This window comes from Mya arenaria, chromosome 9 (genome assembly GCF_026914265.1).
Source record: "Mya arenaria isolate MELC-2E11 chromosome 9, ASM2691426v1".
In the NCBI taxonomy this organism is placed as follows: Eukaryota; Metazoa; Mollusca; class Bivalvia; order Myida; family Myidae; genus Mya; species Mya arenaria.
The window spans coordinates 39,893,216-39,918,936 of NC_069130.1; the positions used below are offsets into that span (position 1 = coordinate 39,893,216).

Here is a 25,721-nt window from a genome sequence, read left to right on the forward strand (position 1 = left end):
CCAGTAGAGCTAAAAATGATAAATTTGTTTATTTAAACAGCTGTTTATTTACCAATACCAATACACATCCGATTGTTGACACTTTCTTAAATGTATTAATATATAACATAAAACCCTCTAAACACTACACGGTGTAATGTACAAGGTCTACAGACCCAGTCACAGGTTTGATTCATGCTGCTGGCATTTTCATTCATGTTTAAATTACTTCATCATTAGAACTATATTCATAAAACTAACTTTTATGTTTGTAAATTGTCACCTCAGTTAATTGAACATTTTAGATTTTTTTACAATTGATTACTTTAAAAAAGCTACTGTGCCTTTAAGTTTAACATTAAGAGTACATATACATGTAAGTGCATTATGCATACACCTATGATACACAGGGTAGTGATTCTTTTCAAATAGATGTTTCTTTCCAAATAAATGTTTAGGTAGTCGATATTATTTACTTGAAGGGAGAGAGTGGGTGGTTCCTGTTTCATCACAAGTAGTTTTATTTTAGTTTAAAATCACAGAAAGAGGAGGGCGAGGGAGGGAGGACGGTTACTGTTTTATCACACAATTTTATTCAAGTTTACAGTCATAAAACATTAAATGATGACTATGATACAATGTAGCATAATAATATAAACTTATCCTTTCTGAAAGAAGCTGAACATTCTTTTTTATCTCAGTCATTTTTACACAGAGCACAAATCAATGCACATACATTAAGGCAATACTGTCATAATAACATTTCTATGTGTTTTCTTATATCTGTAAATCCATTCTTATGTACAAATAAAATGTGTACATTGTAACTAGAAATAGGATAATTGCTCATTTTACCGAATGAAGCTTTTCATTTTGAACCGAAGGCATCACATTCAATGCAGACATCACATTCAACAAGATTTAGGGATGCTTACATGCATCTCTTTCTTTGCTATTCATCGTAACACATCCATTAAAATATAAGAAGTTCTGTCGTTTCTTCCCATACATTGCAGTTTTTCCTTCAGAGGTCATCACTGTCTTCTACACACCATGCTTTTCATGTTGTACTACCACCATATTTAGTTATGTAATTCAATTGTCCTCTGAGCAATAATACTCTTCCACTGAGTTACATCCCTTCACTTGTTCTAAAACTGTTGTTCACTAATGTCAAACTAGTTCGCCCTTTTCTATACACTTTTTTACAATATCTCGTAGGTCCATTGGTCATAAAAGATGGTATGTAACCTTACCCACCGTTAAACAGGCAAACGCCAATACCATGTTGAAAGTTATCCCCATTATCCCAGTAGAGTTATCTCCCTTAACGGCCAAATGATTGTAAGCACCTAAAGTTCATTTGTCCAGGACACATAGTAGGTTGACCCCCGACATTCCAAGATTCACTCTCCTGAAAAAAGAGGGAGTAACGATCGTTATGAAGGTAAAAAGAGGGAGTAACGATAGTTATGAAGGTAACTATGATCAATTGACTAAGCTAGTCTCATTGACAAAGCTAGTCTACTTTTCTTGGTTGGTCAGGGGACAAAACTTAGTAGGGATATTTACCAAGGTAAAACAGCGTCCAACATTATGTGTATTTATATTGTTAATATTAACATTTGAACTAATTTCTATAAGCAAGAGTGCAGCAGGACAATTGCCGACACAGGGGCATAAATCAACAATAATTGTTGCCAGAGTTACGTACCTTGCTACACATTTTGCCTGTCAACACGTGTACTAAGTTTCATTTGAATATCTTGAATGGTTTAAGAGATTTTGTCAAGGTTGGCGTTTTTGCACAACGCTGACTCATCCAATAATACTAAGGCTACCACAATACCGTGACTTTTTCTCGAGCTTTAAACTTCAATACAACATAAATACTTATTTTTATCTTTAAATACTTTACCATAGTAACACATTGGACAGATTGTTCAGAACATTGTTACAGATAACAACGTGATTATCGACATCGTTGTTAACTTTCAATCGTTAACAGTTTGATGACTGCTTATATGATTATAAACAAGAACAGTGGAAACAGTTGTGACAAATCTTGTTAGAAATTCAGCAGATCACAAGTGTATCCATTAAACTTCCTGAGCAGTTATTTTGAAAGTTTACAACAACGAAGTTAACAACGTTGTTAATTTTAACAAAACTCTGAACAATCGGCCCATTGTTTTCAGTATGCAATGAAAATGACATGCACCAAAGTATTACAACTACTGGCATGTTAGATGAGTGGGGAAAACTATTTCTGTACAGTCATTGAAATCAGACTTATGGATGAACAAATGTAGACTTCTGTTTGTGAGCCTTAGTCAATAATCTCATTGAGTTTCATATCACACACTTATTATGGAAATTACCCTTAAATGAAGGACATTAAATATGAACAGCCTAGTAAGCCTACCCTAACATTCCATTTTCCTTGTGCTGTATGTGGTACAGGAAAAACAGGATGGCATGGAACATGTTGTTTCTACCCTGAAAACATACAACTGAGATTTACACATAGTAGATTACTCTTATTGCGGAATGTCCTTTATCACAATTTTTATGTTGGGCAATATCGCTCAGTTTTAAAGATAGGATGGTCAGACGCCTTTATTTTATCATGAGCACTGGATAGGCATAAGTTATGAGTATTTTGTAAGGTTTAAAACTCTTATTCTAACAATTTGTTAAAATTGTGAATAATACCTCAGGGAAATTTGAAAACAATCTCTTGTGAATCACTGATGTGAATAAACAAAGGGAAGTAACTCTCATAACATTAAAAAGTAAGACTACACCTCTGCCTCACAAATTATGTCAGGCCCTTGTTATCCCCAAACCCTTGTGTGTGCCTAGTTTCACTCCACAAAACAGAAAGAGCTATCATGTTAACATCAAGTGAAAGGGCACATACATTTATAACAAGTCGCAATGGCTAATGGTAAAATATGTAAGGCACTAGTACTTTTAATGGTTAGCGTGTGCAGCCATTGTACTTAAACATTTTGATCCACATTTCCCAACATCCCAAAAGCCTGACATTTCTACTAAGCTCGAAAAATTGCACCAAAGCCTCCCGTATGAAATCAGATTTTGAACACTGAATGTGTAAAAAGTTTCAGAAGATTTCATCTTAAATTGTCAACTATTTTGAGCCACAAACATTTAATAACAGACCATCCGAATAACCGACAGCTTGATTCCATTATATCTTCTAATTCATAATGATATTACCAGGACAAACTGTAGCTGAACTGTACCAGTAAATATCACTTTTATACACATGGCCATTCACCTCCAAAAAGGTGTATAAATATGGGGAATTATTTAAATATTTAACAAGAGTGCAGCGGAGCGGACACCAATGCTACCCTGTTGCTGTTCATTAGTGAAAAAGGTGGCATAGCTCTACAAATAACAAAGTCAGAGTTATGGACCTTGAAATACAAGCTATCTTATGCAGCATGTGTACCAAGTTTCATTTGAATATCAAATATACAAAGTTGACAATACAGAAAATTACACCAAATCAAGAACAAAACTATTTTTTTCCTTAGAAAGAAGATGAAGTAAAAAAATTATAATTGGACAAACTAATAAGCTATAGAATACCTTGGGCAGGTTGAACACAGTGTCTTTAATGACCACTTGGAAATGTGGTGGGTTAATGCTGGTCTGGTATAGCAGTAAGTTATCCTTCTCAAGGTCTGAAATAATGGGCACCATGGCATTTTAACAACATATTTCATTTCACGATAGAAAATAGTACTTTTATAATGCTTTTCATAATAACCAATAAAACTACTTTAAGATAGAAAATGAGCAAGGTTTAGCAATCAAGTATTTGACTTGAGAAACACTAATTATATATAACTGACATTGGTAACCATTGGTAACCACAAAGGATGGGTATTGATGGAAAAAAGTACTGCCATATATCACAATATTTCCGTAGCAAACTGTTTGAATAACAAACGAAGATCTTGTGATGAATTTATACAATTGTATCCTTATTTATCATACAAGACGCCAATGCGGCAACACCGCATTAATGATTATACAAGATGCCAATGCGGCAACACCGCATTAATGATTATACAAGACGCCAATGCGGCAACACCGCATTAATGATTATACAAGACGCCAATGCGGCAACACCGCATAAATGATTATACAAGACGCCAATGCGGCAACACCGCATTAAAGCCGGATTTTTTCTTTGACGATGCAATTTTGAAAATCTAGGAATTGAGGTAGTGACCTAGTATTTTTAACCGAAAATACCCATATTTATACTTATCGGAGATATCGTTCATACAAATAACCTGATCAACAAAACCTATTCCATTTGAGTGAGGAAAAATCAACATTTTATAATTACATCAGCTTTTCCAAAAAAATCTGTCCCAGAGACCAAGTTTTTGACCCTAGATGACACAATTTATCATCTAAGATTTCTTTTTTTTATGACATCGGGAAAATAATTCCTTAGATTTGACCTAGTCACCTAGTTATTTTATCTGAGGTGACCCATATTCACAAATGTTTAAGACAACATGTAGACAAATATTCTGACCAAGTTTCATAAAGATTTGACAAAAATTAATGAATTTTTATGACCGTGTAATTCTTTCTCCTAAGATTTGATCATGTGACCTAGAATTTGACCCGGGATGACCGATATAGAAAATAAGCAAGATATTATGCAGACAAATATTCTAACCAAGTTTCATCAAGATTTGATTAAAATTGATGATTTTATTACCATGAAATATTTCTTCTAAAGATTTGACCTAGTGACCTAGTTTTTGACCCGAGATGACCCATATCATATATATTCAAGATAACATGCCGACAAATAGTCTGACCAAGTTTGATAACCATTGGATAAAAACTCTTAATTTAATTACATAAAATGAAAACTTTAACGCTGAACTGTTAACGGCCGCCCGCCCGATTTTCGTCATTCTATAACCCGTAATATTTCGTTGAAAAGTCTGGCTAAAAAGTGGAAAATGATGATTTGTTCCACATTTCAAAACACATTGATGAACCTGGTTGTCAAGTGTTATTAAAACATGTAAGGCTACATATCCTTACTAGGTTTGTCTGGAGTTTTGAGGAAGTGTTGGCTGGTGAACGTTTTCCCATCAGGGTACCTTAGGTCCGGTGGAAGCCGCGAATCCAGGTATGTGCAGAACATGTGCATCACCAACTGGAGAAAAACCAAAGTGTAAATGAATGCTTATCCTTGTCAGTGTCAAAACTGGGCAGCACAGAACAAATATTAGAGAGTCAAAACTGGGCATAACTGGACAAATATTAAGAGTCTCAAAACTGGGCATAGCTGAACAAATATTAGAGTCTCAAAACTGGACATAACTGAACAAATATTAGAGTCTCAAAACTGGACATAACTGAAAAAATAATAGACTGTCAAAACTAGGAATAACTGAACTAATATTAGAGTGTCAAAACTGGGCATAACTAAACAGATATTTGAGTGTCAAAACTGGGCATAACTGAACAGATATTTGAGTGTCAAAACTGGGCATAACTGAACACATATTTGAGTGTCAAAACTGGGCATAACTGAACACATATTTGAGTGTCAAAACTGGGCATAACTGAACACATATTAGAGAGTCAAAACTGGGCATAACTGACACATATTAGAGTGACAAAACTTGGCATAACTGAAAAAATATTAGGAGTGTCAAAACTTGGCCGAACTGAACACATATTAGAGTGTCAAAACTTGGCCGAACTGAACACATATTAAGAGTGTCAAAACTGGGCATAACTGAACACTTATTAAGAGTGTCCAAACTGGGCATAACTTAACAAATATTAGAGTGACAAAACTGAGCATAACTGAACAAATATAAGAGTGCCTTTTGGTATCATCCTTCTGCCCTCATGGAGATCAGCATGGGTACCATTCTGCCTTCAGAATTTAATGCTATCGATAATAAAGTAATTGCTTTATTCAGTTATAAAGCTTATTTTATGCTTATAAATATATTCACACTTGGTATCTATGGTAATTGGAACCTGAAACTGTTCAAGTCAACACAATTCTAACTGTTTTTGTCAAATTCATAATATTAAGGTTCAACACAACCTGATACAATATGCCCTTTCCACCCTAAGCACCCTGTCCCTTTATACAGCACACTGCCATTTATACAGCACACTGCCCTTTATACAGCACACTGCCCTTTATACAGCACACTGCCCTTTATACAGCACACTGTCCATTCATACAGCACACTGCCCTTTATATAGCACACTGCCATTTATACAGCACACTGCCCTTTATACAGCACACTGCCCTTTATACAGCACATTGCCATTTATACAGCACACTGCCATTTATACAGCACACTGCCCTTTATACAGCAAATTGCCATTTATACTGCACACTGCCCTTTATACAGCACACTGTCATTTATACAGCACACTGCCCTTTATACAGCACACTGCCATTTATACAGCACACTGCCATTTATACAGCACACTGCCATTTATACAGCACACTGCCATTTATACAGCACACTGCCATTTATACAGCACACTGCCCTTTATACAGCACACTGCCATTTATACAGCACACTGCCATTTATACAGCACACTGCCATTTATACAGCACACTGCCCTTTATACAGCACACTGCCCTTTATACAGCACACTGCCATTTATACAGCACACTGCCCTTTATACAGCACACTGCCCTTTATACAGCACACTGCCATTTATACAGCACACTGCCCTTTATACAGCACACTGCCCTTTATACAGCACACTGCCCTTTATACAGCACACTGCCCTTTATACAGCACACTGCCCTTTATACAGCACACTGCCCTTTATACAGCACACTGCCCTTTATACAGCACACTGTCCCTTCATACAGCACACTGCCCTTTATACAGCACACTGCCCTTTATACAGCACACTGCCATTTATACAGCACACTGCCCTTTATACAGCACACTGCCCTTTATATAGCACACTGTCCTTTCATACAGCACACTGCCCTTTATACAGCACACTGTCCCTTCATACAGCACACTGCCCTTTATATAACACACTGCCCTTTATACAGCACACTGCCATTTATACAGCACACTGCCCTTTATACAGCACACTGCCATTTATACAGCACACGGCCATTTATACAGCACACTGCCCTTTATACAGCACACTGCCCTTTATACAGCACACTGTCCATTCATACAGCACACTGCCCTTTATATAGCACACTGCCATTTATACAGCACACTGCCCTTTATACAGCACACTGCCCTTTATACAGCACACTGCCCTTTATACAGCACACTGCCATTTATACAGCACACTGCCATTTATACAGCACACTGCCCTTTATACAGCACACTGCCCTTTATACAGCACACTGCCCTTTATACAGCACACTGCCCTTTATACAGCACACTGCCCTTTATACAGCACACTGCCCTTTATATAGCACACTGTCCCTTCATACAGCACACTGCCCTTTATACAGCACATTGCCCTTTATACAGCACCCTGTCCCTTCATACAGCACACTGCCCTTTATAAAACCAGGCAAAAAACATAATATGTATATTGCCTCTGGCAACATGTGTACCCAGTTTCATTTGAATATCTTGAACGAAAAACAACAACAGAGGAGCATGAAAATGTAACCAATATTCAAATTTGACCAAGATACACTGCGGACGGTCTGAGCATGTTTCATGAGAATTTATTTAAACAGTTAGCTTCCAGAGTGTTCATAATGATTTTCTAAAATTTCATCAAGATTTTGACCACTGTCTTAAACTAGACTTAAATTTCTCTAAACTTCTCACCTGGGTGAATGTTTCATAAAACCACTGAAATTTCTCATTTGAGTGAATGTTCTCATTGGAGTGAAAGTTTTCATTCAGGTGAATGTTCTCGCCAGAGTGAAGTTTCTCATTTGAGTGAAAGTTCTCACCCAAGTGACAGTTCTCAACTTCTCACCCGAGTGAATGTTTTTATCTGAGGGGAAGTTCTCACCCAAGTGAAGGGTCTCATCTGAGTAAATGTTCTCACTGATTGATGGTTCTCATCTGAGTGAAAGTTCTCTCTGAGGGTACCTGACCAAGTTAATTTTCTAACCTGAATGGAGTTGAAGTTCTCACCTGAGTATCTGTGGGCAAGTGTTCGCTCCATGGTTTCCCATACTGGCCCCCACCACCACCTCGATTCCACAAGAACTCGCTGACACACCCATCACTACCCAACTCTGAAAATGTACAGGGGTATTGATACTTAACGATTAATTTATTTTTCGCATTGCAGCCTACTGTGCTTCTAGACTTTAAGGCAAGTAAAACAGAAGAATAGATATCTACACTCAATCCTATTGATAGATAGTGGACGATCATATTGAGGGTAGGTACATGTATCACTATGACCAAAGTACAACAGATCGCGAGCTTAGATGAACAGATGCCTACCTTTAATCCGCTTGACCATGTACTCCTGATTTGATGTACAGTCGAGATAGGGGACCATCATATTGAGGGTTGGAACATGCGCCACTTTGGTCAGAGCCAGCTGTTTCAATGTTGACACACCAACTTCTGTAAAATAAGGACATCGTCTGTCATTGATCATTGCAAAAAAACATTGCAATTAGATGCCATCATCCAATTGTACCATGAATGAGATTGATGTTGTCTATAGATTAACTCCCATATCAGAATGGTATTAAGAAGGCGGAGCTTGACCGTTCAATAACCTCATGCACATAGATTACAACACTATTTGATTAAAGTGCATGCTTTATATTGAATTTTGTCATTGACAACATGACATCATTCATGTTATCATTGACGACATTGTACTAAACAGTTACGCTACCCACTACCCAACATGAATGTTATCATTGACAACATTGTAAAAAACAGTTATGTTACCCACTACCCAACATGAGTGTTATCATTGACAACATTGTAAAAAACAGTTACGCTACCCACTACCCGACATGAGTGTTATCATTGACAACATTGTAAAAAACAGTTATGTTACCCACTACCCAACATGGATGTTATCATTGACAACATTGTACTAAACAGTTACGTTACCCACTACCCAACATGAGTGTTATCATTGACAACATTGTACGGAACAGTTACGTTACCCACTACCAACATGAATGTTATCATTGACAACTTTGTAAAAAACAGTTATGTTACCCACTACCAACATGAGTGTTATCATTGACAACATTGTACGGAACAGTTACGTTACCCACTACCCAACATGAGTGTTATCATTGACAACATTGTACGGAACAGTTACGTTACCCACTACCCAACATGTATGTTATCATTGACAACATTGTACGGAACAGTTACGTTACCCACTACCCAACATGGATGTTATCATTGACAACATTGTACGGAACAGTTACGTTACCCACTACCCACATGAATGTTATCATTGACAACATTGTACAAAACAGTTACGTTACCCACTACCCAACATGAATGTTATCATTGACAACATTGTAAAAAACAGTTACGTTACCCACTACCCAACATGAATGTTATCATTGACAACATTGTAAAAAACAGTTACGTTACCCACTACCCGACATGAGTGTTATCATTGACAACATTGTAAAAAACAGTTACGCTACCCACTACCCGACATGAGTGTTATCATTGACAACATTGTACAAAACAGTTACGTTACCCACTACCCGCATGAATGTTATCATTGACAACATTGTACAAAACAGTTACGTTACCCACTACCCAACATGAATGTTATCATTGACAACATTGTACAAAACAGTTACGTTACCCACTACCCAACATGAATGTTATCATTGACAACATTGTACAAAACAGTTACGTTACCCACTACCCACATGAATGTTATCATTGACAACATTGTACTAAACAGTTACGTTACCCACTACCCAACATGGATGTTATCATTGACAACATTGTACAAAACAGTTACGTTACCCACTACCCAACATGGATGTTATCATTGACAACATTGTACAAAACAGTTACGTTACCCACTACCCACATGAATGTTATCATTGACAACATTGTACAAAACAGTTACGTTACCCACTACCCACATGAATGTTATCATTGACAACATTGTACAAAACAGTTACGTTACCCACTACCCAACATGGATGTTATCATTGACAACATTGTACAAAACAGTTACGTTACCCACTACCCACATGAATGTTATCATTGACGACATTGTACGGAACAGTTACGTAACCCACTACCCACATGAATGTTATCATTGACAACATTGTACAAAACAGTTACGTTACCCACTACCCAACATGAATGTTATCATTGACAACATTGTACAAAACAGTTACGTTACCCACTACCCACATGAATGTTATCATTGACAACATTGTACAAAACAGTTACGTTACCCACTACCCAACATGAATGTTATCATTGACAACATTGTACAAAACAGTTACGTTACCCACTACCCACATGAATGTTATCATTGACAACATTGTACAAAACAGTTACGTTACCCACTACCCACATGAATGTTATCATTGACAACATTGTACAAAACAGTTACGTTACCCACTACCCACATAAATGTTATCATTGACAACATTGTACAAAACAGTTACGTTACCCACTACCCACATGAATGTTATCATTGACAACATTGTACAAAACAGTTACGTTACCCACTACCCACATGAATGTTATCATTGACAACATTGTACTAAACAGTTACGTTACCCACTACCCACATGAATGTTATCATTGACGACATTGTACGGAACAGTTACGTTACCCACGACCAACATGAATGTTATCATTGACAACATTGTACAAAACAGTTACGTTACCCACTACCCAACATGAATGTTATCATTGACAACATTGTACTAAACAGTTACGTTACCCACTACCCACATGAATGTTATCATTGACGACATTGTACGGAACAGTTACGTTACCCACGACCAACATGAATGTTATCATTGACAACATTGTACAAAACAGTTACGTTACCCACTACCCACATGAATGTTATCATTGACAACATTGTACAAAACAGTTACGTTACCCACTACCCAACATGAATGTTATCATTGACAACATTGTACTAAACAGTTACGTTACCCACTACCCACATGAATGTTATCATTGACGACATTGTACGGAACAGTTACGTTACCCACGACCAACATGAATGTTATCATTGACGACATTGTACGGAACAGTTACGTTACCCACTACCCACATGAATGTTATCATTGACAACATTGTACAAAACAGTTACGTTACCCACTACCCAACATGAATGTTATCATTGACGACATTGTACGGAACAGTTACGTTACCCACTACCCACATGAATGTTATCATTGACGACATTGTACGGAACAGTTACGTTACCCACTACCCACATGAATGTTATCATTGACAACATTGTACAAAACAGTTACGTTACCCACTACCCACATGTTTTTACATGATGTACAGAGATGTAGCTAGGAATATGAGCCTGGTTTCAATTAAGGATTACAATGTCAATGGTTCATACCCCCAATTTCTGTATCTTCACTGCCTATTTTCCGAAGCTGTAAATTGATAGCGTCAATTTCCCGTGATAGTTTCACCATTATTGTATTGCCGAGCCACTGGAAAACAAAACATTGAGGATTCCTTGAAAACACTGGTTAGCGTGGTCTTCCTACAGTCATTTACTGAATCTCACTCTTGGGCATCTTCATACAACTTAATATAAAAGCAGCTGTGTGGCACATACATATACAGTGCAAGTTGAAAACAAACAAGAGCTCTACAGAGTAAATGCCAAAACTTGTTTGTTCTGCTCTTTTTTCACTTGAACAATGGGCATAACTCAATTTTTTTAATAAACCCAGAGTTTTGCTCTTTGCTTTTATGTGCATATTGTCTGTCAGTGCTCCAGCTATGCCTAAATACCAGGGGGAGCGCCTTGCTGCCCTTTTATAGCCACCTTCTTCCCTTTTACTACACCCAGCTATGCCCTTTTGTTTGTCAGGGCTGCCTTTGATGAATATTAATATGATAATATGTATTATGTTTATATTTGTATCTTTGGCTAGTGACCTTAAGCAGAGTTCAAGTGATTCAAGTGATTGTCAATATAAAGAAGAATCATTGAGCATGTGATACAGACCTTTCTGAGGCGCTCAATCCAGAGGAACAGGTCGTCATCCGTCACTCCCAGAGGCCTCCAGACCTGAAACATGCAACAAAAACATTTTAAGCAATTAAAACATATTTATATTCATTATTCAAGTAGTTTGCAAATACAGGAGATTTACATTTACACAAATTTACCTTTTATTTTTAATAGTTAAAGGGAAGTAATCCTATTAATATCTATGTATAATATGCTTGTACTAATGCTCTCCCCTGACTCAAGTTTTCATTCATTTATATTGGATCCTATGTATTTTGGGCTGGTGGCCTTTTATAACAAATTAAACAATTGACTTGAGATGGACTTGACCTGACAGCTCTTTTTTTTACAAAAGCTTATTACCCTTCATAAAAGAGTGACCCTACTTAAACCCTGTCTCGATATTGTATATTACCTCTTCTCCCATATTATCGCTATCATCCGTCCGCGACTTATGGCTCTGTGGGGAGCGACTGGCAAGCTGGTACTGGTTTTTACGGAACACATGGCTCAGATCCAGGCTTGGACGGCCGTAACTCCAGAATGATGAACTGTTCAGCGACATGTCCTGGCAACCTGTGATCAAGTGAATATCTTATCAACCAATGCATCATTTGTTTGATTTTTGGAATCAATTGTTTTTATATACCGTAAATGACTGGGTATTAGACGCCCTTTTTTCCCTCAAATTTTGATGCAAAAAAATGCCTGCGTATAATACCCAGTAACAATTTTTTTAACTTTTTTCTGAGGTCGCTTTCAAGCCTAGAGTTGTTTAGATTTATGTAGAAAGGGATGTTACTCGAGTCATATCAATCGAGTATATATGAGTTAAAACGGCAGTTGAAGATCGGGATATGGTATATCGTAAGACGTTTATAATTTAAACAAAAATATTTTTTCGATTTAAGTTATTCAATATTATTTTGAATAAGAAATTGAATTGAACAATAATTAAACTTGCATATATAAAAAGCAAAGTTGGGCACTGTCAAAATATTTTTTGTCAGTTGTACAAGAAGGTGTGAAAAACTCGACTGCTTTTAACCTGTTTATCAATGGTCATTAACTTATTTATTATGCCTATAAGTGTAAATCCTTCATCAAGTTATTTAAAACACCATTTTATACATGCATTGAATTGAATAAACACATTCTATCGGCTTTAGATCAAAGAGTCACACTATGTGACGTCACATAACTTACAGTTATACCCACGAGGATCTTGTGGAGAGCATGGACATTGCTATGCAGGATTAATGTATAACTGTACGATTATTGCTTCATACAGTCTTTAGGTGTGGTACAAGTTTAAAAGTTTATTGGCAGATCGTTTTACAAACATGTCATGTTTATGTTTTCTTAATCCCTTGATTGCCCTTGTTGTTTCTTTAATCCTTTAATAAATATATCACACTTCCTTTTCAACAGGCAATACATCGTTTAGGATGGGGTAGTAACTAATTAACTTGTCACAGTGGTGTATATGGTTAGGTAATCTAGCCAGGCATTGTAAAGATAAAAATCAATAATCTTCGTCTGTGAAAGTTATGATTGATGTCCTTTGGGTGTCCGAAAATTAGTTACGCAAAATAAATTATTTTGGAAAATAATTATGGGTGTCCGAATATTTAGAGTGTCCGAACTCTTAGGTGAATTACGGTACTTTATTCTTTTCTGTAGGTGTTGACATTTTGAGAACAAACCCGTACAATATAAGGCTTTTGCATAACTTAACTTATCATTCTCAACAGTTTATCATTGTATTGTTTTCAAGATAACCGTAGCCATTTTCACGAAAAAAATATTTTTTGTCACTGTCAACAAACATGGTGGCCGAAAATGCCAGACGATTTGACATCTTTTCTATGCGTCTTTTAACCAAAAACATAGATTAAAAGTTTTTTTCTTGGACTTCTCACATATTTTTTTCCCTGCGTCTAATACCCCCTATCGTCTTATACCCAGTCATTTACGGTACATTGAATTCTTAAAGAATTGTTTTCTTTATTTAACTTTTTTCAAAATAAATAAATGAATACTGAACATTTCTACCAGTATTATATTGAGAAACATGTACATGTTTTTCAGGATTCTAAAGATGTTTGTGTTGTACTTGCACAAATGTAAAAGTAATTGGGCAACTAGGGGGATTTGGTGGCAAGCCAATATTTTAAAATTGAGCCCTTCATTTTCAGCATTTTAGGCCATTCTGAGAGCATTTATAGAGCACTTGTATTCTTTTCTTTAACCAAAAAAGTAAAAAGAGTAGGGCTTTTCCAAGACAAAGAAGGTAAAAGTGAGCCTGCTTGAAAGCCTGAATTAATTTACAGGAAAAAGCTAAACAACAATAGAAAGTAAGGCTACATAACACGCGAACTTACTGAGAGCTGCCTTGTAATCTTTCTCATCCTGCTCCTTCAAGTACACTGACAAGGACTGTAAGTCTGTCATCTTGTCAGATGGGGCTGAAAATTTAATGTGGTTGGTTAAACAAGATAAAAAAAACTTAAATAAGAAAACTGCAAGTCCATGACCATGCCATGAGCATTGCAAGTTCATGACAACATCAAGAGCATTGCATGTCCATGATAACGCCAGGAGCATTGCAAGTCCATGACAACGCCAAGAGCATTGCAAGTCCATGACAACGCCAAGAGCATTGCAAGTCCATGACAACACCAAGAGCATTGGAAGTCCATGACAACGCCAGGAGCATTGCAAGTCCATGACCATGCCAAGAGCATTGCAAGTCCATGACAACGCCAGGAGCATTGCAAGTCCATGACAATGCCAAGAGCATTGAAAGTCCATGATAACGCCAAGAGCATTGCAAGTCCATGACAACGCCAAGAGCATTGCAAGTCCATGATAACGCCAGGAGCATTGCAAGTCCATGACAACACCAAGAGCATTGCAAGTCCATGACAACACCAAGAGCATTGCAAGTCCATGACAACACCAGGAGCATTGCAAGTCCATGACAATACACACAGATTATATAAAAAGGGATAACTCATTACTAATTAAACATAGTAGTCATTAAAAAACGTGCAGCACAACGTAACCATTTAACCAAACAAAAACCTTATTTAAATGTGATACGCAGGCTTAAACTTACTTATACTAGTATAAATCTCCTCCAATCATATCCTTGAGCTTATCTTTTATTCTAGCTTGATTGTTTATTGTGCTAGAGATGATATAATAAAACAAAATCCATACCATTTTATAGAAAGAAGCCAGTACTTGCGAGAGTCCAGAAGCAAACTTTGGTTTGGTCATATTTAGCCAAAATCTTTATTGATTGGTCAAAATTTATACAACTTCTTTTATTAACCAATCAAATCATTCAGATATACAATCAAGCTTTAAGATGACCTGTGTGCAAGTTATATACAATTCGTAGCAAAAACAAACACTTTTAGCATAAATCAGTTACTGCAATTTTCAGGTACGCTCAGTGCAAGTAATCCCAATATGTTAATGTAGGAAGAATAAAGCATATTAGACGTCACATCTGAGGAGGTATACAGGACAAACAAGATGGATGGTACTTACAAGGGGATCTAAATGATGATGAGAGTGAAAGTCTGGATTGAAGTCCACTGCCATCCAGACTTGACAGTGACGCACCGGGCGAGTACGGAGTAAATGAAGAGTTGGAAAAACCTGACAAGTGACCACCGCTGGTTTGGAAGCCACTCTGAAATAGAAATGTGGGGTGAACAGCAGTGCCAATAGATGTTTTAACTTTAACTCTGTAAAACATGTGTAAGTATTGATAAAGGGTATCACCACACAATTGGATAATACACATTTAAATAGGATTTATCCTCACAGGTGACCGCCACTAGCTTGAAAAGTAAAGTAATTAGATGGTTCAAACAAACACATGGTCATAGATGAGTCAGAGTATCCTGACAGGGGACCGCCACTAGCTTGAAAAGTAAAGAAAAGAGATGGTTTAAACAAATACATGGTCATAGATGAGTCAGAGTATTGTGACAGGTGACCGCCACTAGCTTGAAAAGTAAAGTAATTAGATGGTTTAAACGAATACATGGTCATAGATGAGTCAGAGTATCCTGACAGGTGACCGCCACTAGCTTGAAAAGTAAAGTAAATAGATGGTTTAAACAAACACATGGTCATAGATGAGTCAGAGTATCCTGACAGGGGACCGCCACTAGCTTGAAAAGTAAAGTAATTAGATGGTTTAAACAAACACATGGTCATAGATGAGTCAGAGTATCCTGACAGGGGACCGCCACTAGCTTGAAAAGTAAAGTAAAGAGATGGTTTCAACAAATACATGGTCATAGATGAGCCAGAGTATCCTGACAGGGGACCGCCACTAGCTTGAAAAGTAAAGTAATTAGATGGTTTAAACAAACACATGGTCATAGATGAGTCAGAGTATCCTGACAGGTGACCGCCACTAGCTTGAAAAGTAAAGTAAATAGATGGTTTCAGGGCTCGACATTAACCACTGCCCGATTGCCCGGGGCAAGTAATTTTTGCAGGCGGGCAGTAGTTTTTAGAATCTACCTGCCCGATCGGGCAGTAACAAAAAAAACTCGTCATAGTGGCGACTTTTCTGGTAAAAAATAGTAGTCCGTAATCTCCTTCTTGGAGAGTATTTATCAAACCGAAACTAATGCACTCATTGGTTGTTGACTCGAAAAATCGGGTCAAACGGAGCCATTCGGAGCTCCTCGGCCATTATTTTCAAAAACAACCTCGGATGTATGCCGGTACATCAGTTGAAGTAGTCCGTATATTTTTGAATAATATCATTAATTAAATGTAGTGTTTAAGAGTTGTATTCATTGCTCTCAGTTTAAATTGATTGCCAGTGAAGTGTATTATTGCAAACATGATTAAGATTCCCAAGAGTTAAGTCATAAAGTTTAACAACTAATTCAGATTACTACGCGATCTATTTGCAGCGGACTTAAACGTACCACTTTTTGAGTATGTAAACCGTCCAAATACATCCGAGGTTGTTTTCGATAAAATGGCCGAGGAGTTCCGAATGAAACGGAGCTCCTCTGACATTTTCATTCGAAACTACGATGGCAAAGACTGCCGAATATTTTCCGATAGAGCTCGAGTAATTCCGTCTAGATCCGTTGGCCAATCGCGTGAGCTACACCAAATCCATATAGCTAGCATTCCAGTTAATGCCCTCACAATGTACACAAATCGTCAAATGATGTTTTGGCAGTCGACGCTGTCAAGTATTTTTAATGTTTCAAACGAAAAAAGGCTAAGTCATCCGAGAAAAAGACCAGCTATGAAAAGAAACGAAAACGACGCTGGGTCGAGTCTTGGGGAAACAATTTTCCTGGACTCGGACACAGCGAGAATGGTCATTTTGGCTATTTTTCGGACTGCTCCAATTTTCGGATGCTCGGTTTTTGGAACTTTACGATTTCACTTTACATTGCGATAAATTGTAAGTTACTTCAAAATAAATGTAAGATTACAAGGCTAAGATAATAAGAGGTTGACTGTTGGTTCTTATAATTCAATTTTATTTCATCCTTAATAATTTGAATGTATGTGCTATTAGTTACAAATTTCATGACAACTGATTTATTTCAAATACAGCAAGCCCTGATGTGCAGGTTGAATCTGGAAATGGGTTTTGATGTGAAGTATAACAACAAAATGAGCCCCCAAAAATTGGGCAAGTAAAAAATCCATTCGGGCAAGTGAAAATGGCTAGGTGGTTGCCCAAAGGGCAACCAAGTATTAGAATAAGCGTCAAGCCCTGGGTTTAAACAAACACATGGTCATAGTTGAGTCAAGAGTATCCTGACAGGGGACCCATGATGTTGTAAGCTCTCTGTACTTAAGTTAGCCAGGCTCGGGAACCATTTTTTCTCCCACCTCAGATAAGTAGATCCAATAATTTAACCATGCTAGATAGTCTTATCTTGCCCACGGGCGAAGATAAAATGCCCGTATGGAACTCCTTTTTATTGGTCACCACATTGTAATTACCTCCCTTGATGAAGACTGTCGTCAGTAGCATCAAGGAAATCTTGTCTTATGGTAATATTTAGAACGCTAATTAATTATTTCTCGCTTCAAATGTCACCATAAAACAGTTTTAACGCACCATTCAAGAAATAATGCTTCATTCTCCCTAGAACTATTTAAAAAGACTGATTTGACTATTAACATTAACTGGATCATTGCGCACATATTCATGACAACCACGTGCTATCGCATATCCATACGTAATTATTTTCACTAAGCACAAAAGAGTTCAAGCAAAAATAGTTTTACTAAATTTTGTTTAACTGAGGTGGGAAAAAAAGCATATTCCATAGCAGCTCGTGTAAGATAGGTTCATCCCGACCCTCGCGCAGGGTGTTTGGCGGTAAACCTCGTTTCCGCAAAACACCCTACGCTCGGGTCGGAATGAACCTATCTTACACTCTCGGCCATGGAAGATACTTATTATGGCTTAATCATAAGCAAAGAAGGTAACATCCATCAACAAGAGCACCGCGAAACGGAGCATTATACGCCCGAAGAAGATTCGGCTTGAGGTCTTTAATAAACATTTAGGTTATGCTAGTATACTGCTTACTAGGTGTGAAGTGTTTACAACAAAGGCTTAAACTTCCAATATTGAAACTTTAATGATACTTAAGTTAGCAGTGCTAATAAAAATTGCTAACGTCCCCCCCATGGTGATTCTAGCATTTGAGGTATGGACCTGGAAATTGCGCGCGACACATCCTTTTAATGTGATGATGCTTTGTATAAAGTTATTTGAAAATGACTTTATTAGTGACCAAGTTGTGGCCCGGACACAGATTTGCTAACGCACCCCATGGTGATTCTAGTCTTTGAGGTATGGACCTGGATATTGCGCGCGACACATCCTTTTAATGTAGTGATGATTTGTATAAAGTTATTTGAAAATCGCTTCATTAGTTACCAAGTTATGGCCCGGACACGGAATTGCTAACGCCCCCCAGTGAAATTAGCCTTTGAGGTACGGACCTGGAAAGCATGCTTGACAAATCCTTTTAATGTAGAGATGATTTGTATAAAGTTATTTGAAAATTGCTTTAGTAGTAACCCAGTTATGGCCTGGACATGGAATTGCTAACGTCCCCCCCCATGGTGATTCTAGTGTTTGAGGTATGGACCTGGAAATTGCGCGCGACACATCCTTTTAATATAATGATGCTTTGTATAAAGTTATTTGAAAATGACTTTATTAGTGACCAAGTTGTGGCCCGGACACGGATTTGCTAACGCACCCCCATGGTGATTCTAGTCTTTGAGGTATGGACCTGGAAATTGCGCGCGACACATCCTTTTAATGTAGTGATGATTTGCATGAAGTTATTTGAAAATCGCTTTATTAGTTACCAAGTTATGGCCCGGACACGGAATTGCTAACGGACGGACAGACGGACGGACAGACAGACGGACAGACGATGGAGGCCATAACATAATACGACCCTTCGGGCGTATAAAAAGTCATCCTTATATTGAGTGTAACATGAGAGCTACTTTTTACCAATGTGGCTAAATACCCCTTTGACACAACCTACCCTGTCTAAAGATGCGTGACCACTCGCGGATAGGAAGGAGTTTCTAGGACTTGCGTAAGTGTGGGAGGCATTAAATGACCCAAGGTTGGTTGGAGTCATGGCCGCATTACTGCTCCAATGGCTGGAACAGTAAAATAAAACATCTTAATCATCACAATCAGTTGTTATTCAATACCCTAGTGTTTATCTTGTTAATTGAAAAAATCCCACCACCACAACCAAATTTTGGATAGACTGACCAAGACCCCCTCCCCCCACCACATCTTGCATAGACGAACAAAAATCCCCTTTAACCAAAATTTGTATTTCCTAACCATAACAGACAAAATCCCAAGCCCCTTGCATTTAAACTGGCTTCCTCAATTTTATTTATCAGTTCATTCTTATTTTTGTCAGATAATTGATGATAAATGTCAGAGATGGTACACAATAATAAAGATTACCACTCTAAGCATAGGTGTCCGCCTCACACCAAAAACTGTGCTGTTTTAAAAATAAGATTTCTAAGACACTTCATGTATGAACAATGTCAATAGCCTATAAGTACAAGTAGTTAATCCTTCACTGTAACATCAGTCAATTACCAGGAAGAAAGGTACACAGTACATGAGCTAGCTAGGGAATGTATGTTTATCCTATGATGCCACTGGCCTATCCATAAGTGTCGGCCCCAATAAGGGTTTTTGTCATGAAGGGTTTTAAGGCATAGTACACAAACAGAATGTAACTCTGGTTATTTAACATTTGCCAGTGTATAGCACTGTTACATAGGACCCCCATTTGACAATAAGTATTTCAAGTTGTGAGGAGGCACTGGCACCCCATTGAACAGCCCTGAGGAGGGTGATTGAACTTGCAAACCATGGGTTGACAGTCAAGTGTCTTACAACCTAGCCACAGAACTAACACAGCCCTCCCTGAGGACAACTAGTATTTAAAGTTGAGAGGAGGGTGATTGAACTTGCAAACCATGGGTTGACAGTCAAGTGTCTTACAACCTAGCCACAGAACTAACACAGCCCTCCCTGAGGACAACTAGTATTTTAAAATGAGAGGAGGGTGATTGAACTTGCAAACCATGGGTTGACAGTCAAGTGTCTTACAACCTAGCCACAGAATTAACACAGCCCTCCCTGAGGACAACTAGTATCTTAAGTTGTGAGGAGGGTGATTGAACTTGCAAACCATGGGTTGACAGTCAAGTGTCTTACAACCAAACCACAGAACTAACACAGCCCTCCCTGAGGACAACTAGTATTTTAAGTTGTGAGGAGGGTGATTGAACTTGCAAAACATGGGTTGACAGTCAAGTGTCTTACAACCTAGCCACAGAACTAACACAGCCCTCCCTGAGGACAACTAGTATTTAAAGTTGTGAGGAGGGTGATTGAACTTGCAAACCATGGGTTGACAGTCAAGTGTCTTACAACCAAACCACAGCCCTCCCTGAGGACAACTAATATTTTAAGTTGTGAGGAGGGTGATTGAACAAGCTTGAGTGGATAGAACTACGGGTGACCATACCTGGACGGACTATAAGCAGTATGAGAGCTTGATGGAGTACTACTGGAGAATACCAGGCTATTCTCGCTATTAGATGGAGCAGAGCTGCGGATGGGTGACAGGCTGAAACCAGGGTCTGAAATAGTACATATTCTTTAGTAATATACAGAACTTTATTCAGACAGTAATTTCACTCCCACCTCAGTCTTATTTTAAACTGTTACAATGTACAATATATCAGTAACAAATGAAAGGGACACATTAAATGTTATTTATCTACTGTGATATTTCATTTAAACAGAAATATGCAGTGATTTTTTTTTGGAATTATTTTTACTGCCAGTGCCTTGCAAATTGGGAAAAAAGTCGACATTGGGAAAAATACAAAATGAGGCAAAAACAGCTAATATAATAATACATGTTTTAACTTTTTTATGCATACATTATGCTGTGAAAGAGTAAGTCTTGTCAAGATTGTGTTTATATTTCAAGAAATTGCTTTTTTATTCATTTACGTAATCTGCATTTATCAAATTTGGAAAAAAATATAAAATTTGGGGAAAAATGGACAGTTTTATGCAAGGGGAAACAGCCTTGAGAAGGCAGTAAAATTGCACCAAAAAAATCACTGATATGGGTGTATGAATAATTGCCCTGTTAATACATGCTACAGAAATAAATGATATCGGAACGCAGGCTCAGCTTTTAAAATGATGTCATCACCAACACCCTAAATGGAACTGGGTGAAAAACATGAGATTAAGAAACAAACCACAACATTTTGAAAACACCATAATGACTTGACGCAACCTTGAACATTAACCATACCATTGTCCTTGACCCCAAGGAGTCGCTTCTGTATCTGAGTGACTTCCAGTTTGTTGTTGAAGACATAGTACGAGAGGCATTTGAACACATCGGAGACAATACTGAATACTAGCACGACAATTAACGACACCTCTGAAATAAACATGGCAGGGCTTAAACCATCAGAAGAATATGGTGGATGTGCCTTTGTTTTATTTGATTCATCTTTCAAATCCTGTTCATAAATTTATTATAGTTCAGTGCTCCTTTTCGTTTGAAAGGATTTTTTTTTAATGAACTGCTACCGGTACTTTTTTTATCCAAATGTTTTGTTTGAATGTTATGTTTTGGTACTACCAGTAGTGAAAGTTTTTGTGAAAAAAAATTACCGTGTGAATGCTAGTCAAGCCAGAGTGAAAAGTGACTAAACAGAAAATATTCTCAAGTATGAGACCCAGTGGTCTAAATCAGCACAATCCTGCAAACCCTAGACAGCTTTAATGCGTTCTGGGCTTGCTCAAACTCTGGATTTTAAATAGCAGGACTTATAATCTAAGAATTCAGACTCGTTCATACAAAAGACTCATTACAATGACTACTGTACCTATATACCAGAAGACTGTCCTGCCAATCTGCAGTACTGCACTCAGAAAGAAAATGTTCCTGAAGAAGAAAGGTACATTTATATGCAAATATAGTTCGAAACTTCATCGATATTATGATAAACAAAATGCAGCCAATGTAAAATTATATAAATATCAATGATTTCATAAAGAGGATCACAGTATGTTTTTGCATATATATATCATATATAACTATTTAAAGAAACTAGAGTGCCATGGATCGAAAAACAAAGCTTTGCTGTTGTTGTTCAAGTAGTTTAAGTTAATCGGCATTACTCAATTACAATTAAAGCTAGAGTAATGTGTCTTCTCCATGTATATATATGTGTATTCAAATGTCTGTTGCAACATGTGTACCAAGTTTTATCTAAGTATCTTAAATGGTTTTCGAGTTATGGCCAAGTTGAATGTTTTTGCAATTTAACAATGCTCGTATTGAAGCCAACAACACCGACACATTTGAGCGAGGCATTTTAAAAGAAAAAATAAATATTGAATTTTATGAATTTATTTTTCAATGAAACATCCGATCATTTATAGGGACAGTTAACTAAGAAGTGGTCGTAATTTGCAGCCAGCAAGCCAGCTTGTTGAAAATACTACACAACATACTATTTGAAAATAATTTCATAACCTTTCCATTTCGTAACTACTGGATGTGGGTTATTTCGTAACCATTCTGCTAGTCAATTCATAACCATCAAGAAATGAATTGGTCATATGGTAACTATCAGTTAACGAGGTGATAAATGGTACACTTAGCACCTCGTCAAGTATATTGTCCCATACTGAATGTATATGGCACAGCAACCACGACACCAATTGGTTGACACTACTCAAATTTTCATTAACAACAAGCCAATAATTAGCGTCGAAATACACTCATCAAATAAAAATCTAAAGTTAAACGGTCAAAATGAAAAAAAATTGTCATAAGGTTATATCACAATTTGTCTAAATGGTAAAACAATCTATGAATTAAAAAATATATAACATTTAATAGTCGGCCTACTTATAATATTTCCTTAGCAACATAAAAACTTGCTAGTTTGAAATTTCTTTAACAGATAAAGTCGTGACTATGAAACACTTTTCTGATTCTATTTAATTTTGAAGACAACATGTACACTTGAACTAAAATGTTCAAAGAAATCCTGCCTTTTGTATGTTTTCTGCGTTTCTCCATGTCATTCTACGTGTATGTTAATTGTTATCGGAGTTTCATAAAACCCTTCTCTGTCTATATTATCTGCGTTACTCTATCCCTTATCTGCGTTTAATCCTGCGCCGTAAGAAGCAAAGGAAAATAACAAACTCACATGTCAATATAAAGCAAAAATATTGCTACTCCACATGCCATGACGTTCCTCTGAGCATGTTGCACATCTTTCTGTGTGAGTCGCTTCTTCCATGACTTATCCACAATAGGGCTGCAAGTCTGGCCTTGCACCATGGGGGAGGGACTGCCAGGTTGTCCCATCTGCCAAAAGCAAAAAAAAGGTAACCACTTTTGTAATGTTTATTGTTATTTGAATGTCAAGCTAGACTAGCTATATTCTATCTATCTTCTATTAATATCAAACCCCTACTGGGGATCTAAACATTCGCGCGTAAAACTGCAAGAATGTTAGTTAAGGTTGTGAAAGAAACGGAATTTTTAAAAACAAAGTTAAAATGAGGAGGTACAGATTAGGTTAAAAAAGTAAAGAGTTTTGATAGCTCATAGATGGCGAGACATGTTCAATCCGGCAGACAGCCTGATTGAACTGCTCCAGGGTAGGGCAGGCCACTATGTTTGGTGGGAGGTTGTTCCAATGGAAGACAGCTCTTGGGTTGAAAAAGAATTTGTATTAGTTGTTGGTGGCAGATATTAATCTGTAAGAGCTGTGATAATGCATAGATGGTCTTGTCAGAGGGATAAGGTAGCCAGAGATAGGGATTGCTATTCGATATATTGGCACAGCCTCCAAATAGTTTGATAGGAGTTCACTTCTCTGCTAATGGTATATAGCAAAGATGTAATTTAAGAAGTATTGTAATGTAATTCAAAGAGATTATTTAGGCATTTCGAGATTTTCTGACTTTGTTAAAGTGCAGTAATTGTTAGTATATGCTAGATAGTTGGTATGAGTGACCCCTAGTCATTCTAAAATGCCGTCCAGGCTTTTTTATTAATGATGATTAGCCTGGACTAACCATCATAAAAAAAAGCCTGGACGGCATTTTAGAATGAATAGAGTGACCCCTTGGATGAATCTGTAGATTTTTTTTTATATTTTAGGTTAAATGTCACTGAATTTTGTACAGGTCAAATGACACCAAAGCAGGAGCTCATTCCCACCAAATCACTGTGAACTTTTCAATATTCGGCCCCTAGACAATGATCTTAAAAACTTTTTCACATATCTATACAATACGATAACACGACCACATAATAATCGTACATTTCAAGTTTATTGATAGTCATACAAAACGAACAAATTCGCTCAAAAGTGCAAATATTTTAATTTTCGAACCTTGCTGATTTTTTTAATCTACGACATAAGGCGCTTTGCTAAAAGGGTTACACTACACGAAATGTTTGGTCGATGACCCGGAACTGTCGAGATCACGATACTCAACGCAGCGGTAGCTTCCCTTTGCTGTACAATATTTCAAGATAGTAGTTCTTAACCATATCTAAACCATTTAAAGTGTAAGCTCACGAACTTCAGCATAATCAGCTTACTTCCTAATTTGTGTATTGAATTCATAGAAAATGAGGATTTGAACAGAATTAAATCCACAATAATAGACCATATACTGTAAAAAGTTTTTTTTCTTTTGTCTCTTTACTTTGAAGGCCATATTGAAAATTAGAATTTATGTTCTCATAATTATGTCTAAATGTGTAACCTTTGGAAAATAAAGCTTTTATTATTATTATTATTATTATTATTATTATTATTATTATTATTATTATTATTATTATCATACATTTTAAAAATCTATG

At 37.1% G+C, this 25,721-nt stretch overlaps 1 protein-coding gene across 5 annotated transcripts; it reads right to left on the reverse strand.

Annotated features, from left to right (window-relative positions):
• Positions 1 to 48: 48 nt before the first annotated feature.
• Positions 49 to 25,313, reverse strand: LOC128246679 (transmembrane protein 209-like). 5 transcript variants are annotated; one of them, XM_052965002.1, is made up of 18 exons: positions 25,251 to 25,286; positions 24,487 to 24,556; positions 24,049 to 24,209; positions 22,711 to 22,769; positions 22,128 to 22,259; positions 21,321 to 21,435; positions 19,797 to 19,917; positions 15,772 to 15,916; positions 14,595 to 14,678; positions 12,626 to 12,786; positions 12,205 to 12,267; positions 11,584 to 11,680; positions 8,478 to 8,603; positions 8,160 to 8,263; positions 5,089 to 5,203; positions 3,601 to 3,695; positions 2,405 to 2,478; positions 50 to 1,393 (listed from the first exon to the last, which is right to left on the reverse strand). In XM_052965002.1, exons 3-18 carry the CDS (start codon positions 24,207 to 24,209, stop codon positions 1,339 to 1,341), a joined length of 1,707 nt encoding a protein of 568 aa, XP_052820962.1. In that variant the 5' UTR covers positions 24,487 to 24,556; positions 25,251 to 25,286; the 3' UTR covers positions 50 to 1,338. The 5 variants fall into 5 exon arrangements, with proteins under 5 accessions (XP_052820961.1, XP_052820962.1, XP_052820960.1 ...); XM_052965000.1 differs by having other exon boundaries at positions 25,174 to 25,253; XM_052965001.1 differs by lacking the exon at positions 2,405 to 2,478 and having other exon boundaries at positions 49 to 1,393; positions 25,174 to 25,255.
• Between the last annotated feature and the right edge of the window lie 408 nt (positions 25,314 to 25,721).

Bases quoted from the DNA above. Each gene is read 5' to 3' on its own strand.
- LOC128246679 (XM_052965000.1), bottom strand. From the start codon at position 25,196: ATGACTATCAATAAACTTGAAAT. The intron at 15,917-19,796 runs GTAGGTTGTGTC...TTTCTATTTCAG, and splicing joins GTCACGCATCTTTAGACAGG to AGTGGCTTCCAAACCAGCGG. The intron at 8,604-11,583 runs GTATGAACCATT...CTTATTTTACAG, and splicing joins TGAAGATACAGAAATTGGGG to AAGTTGGTGTGTCAACATTG.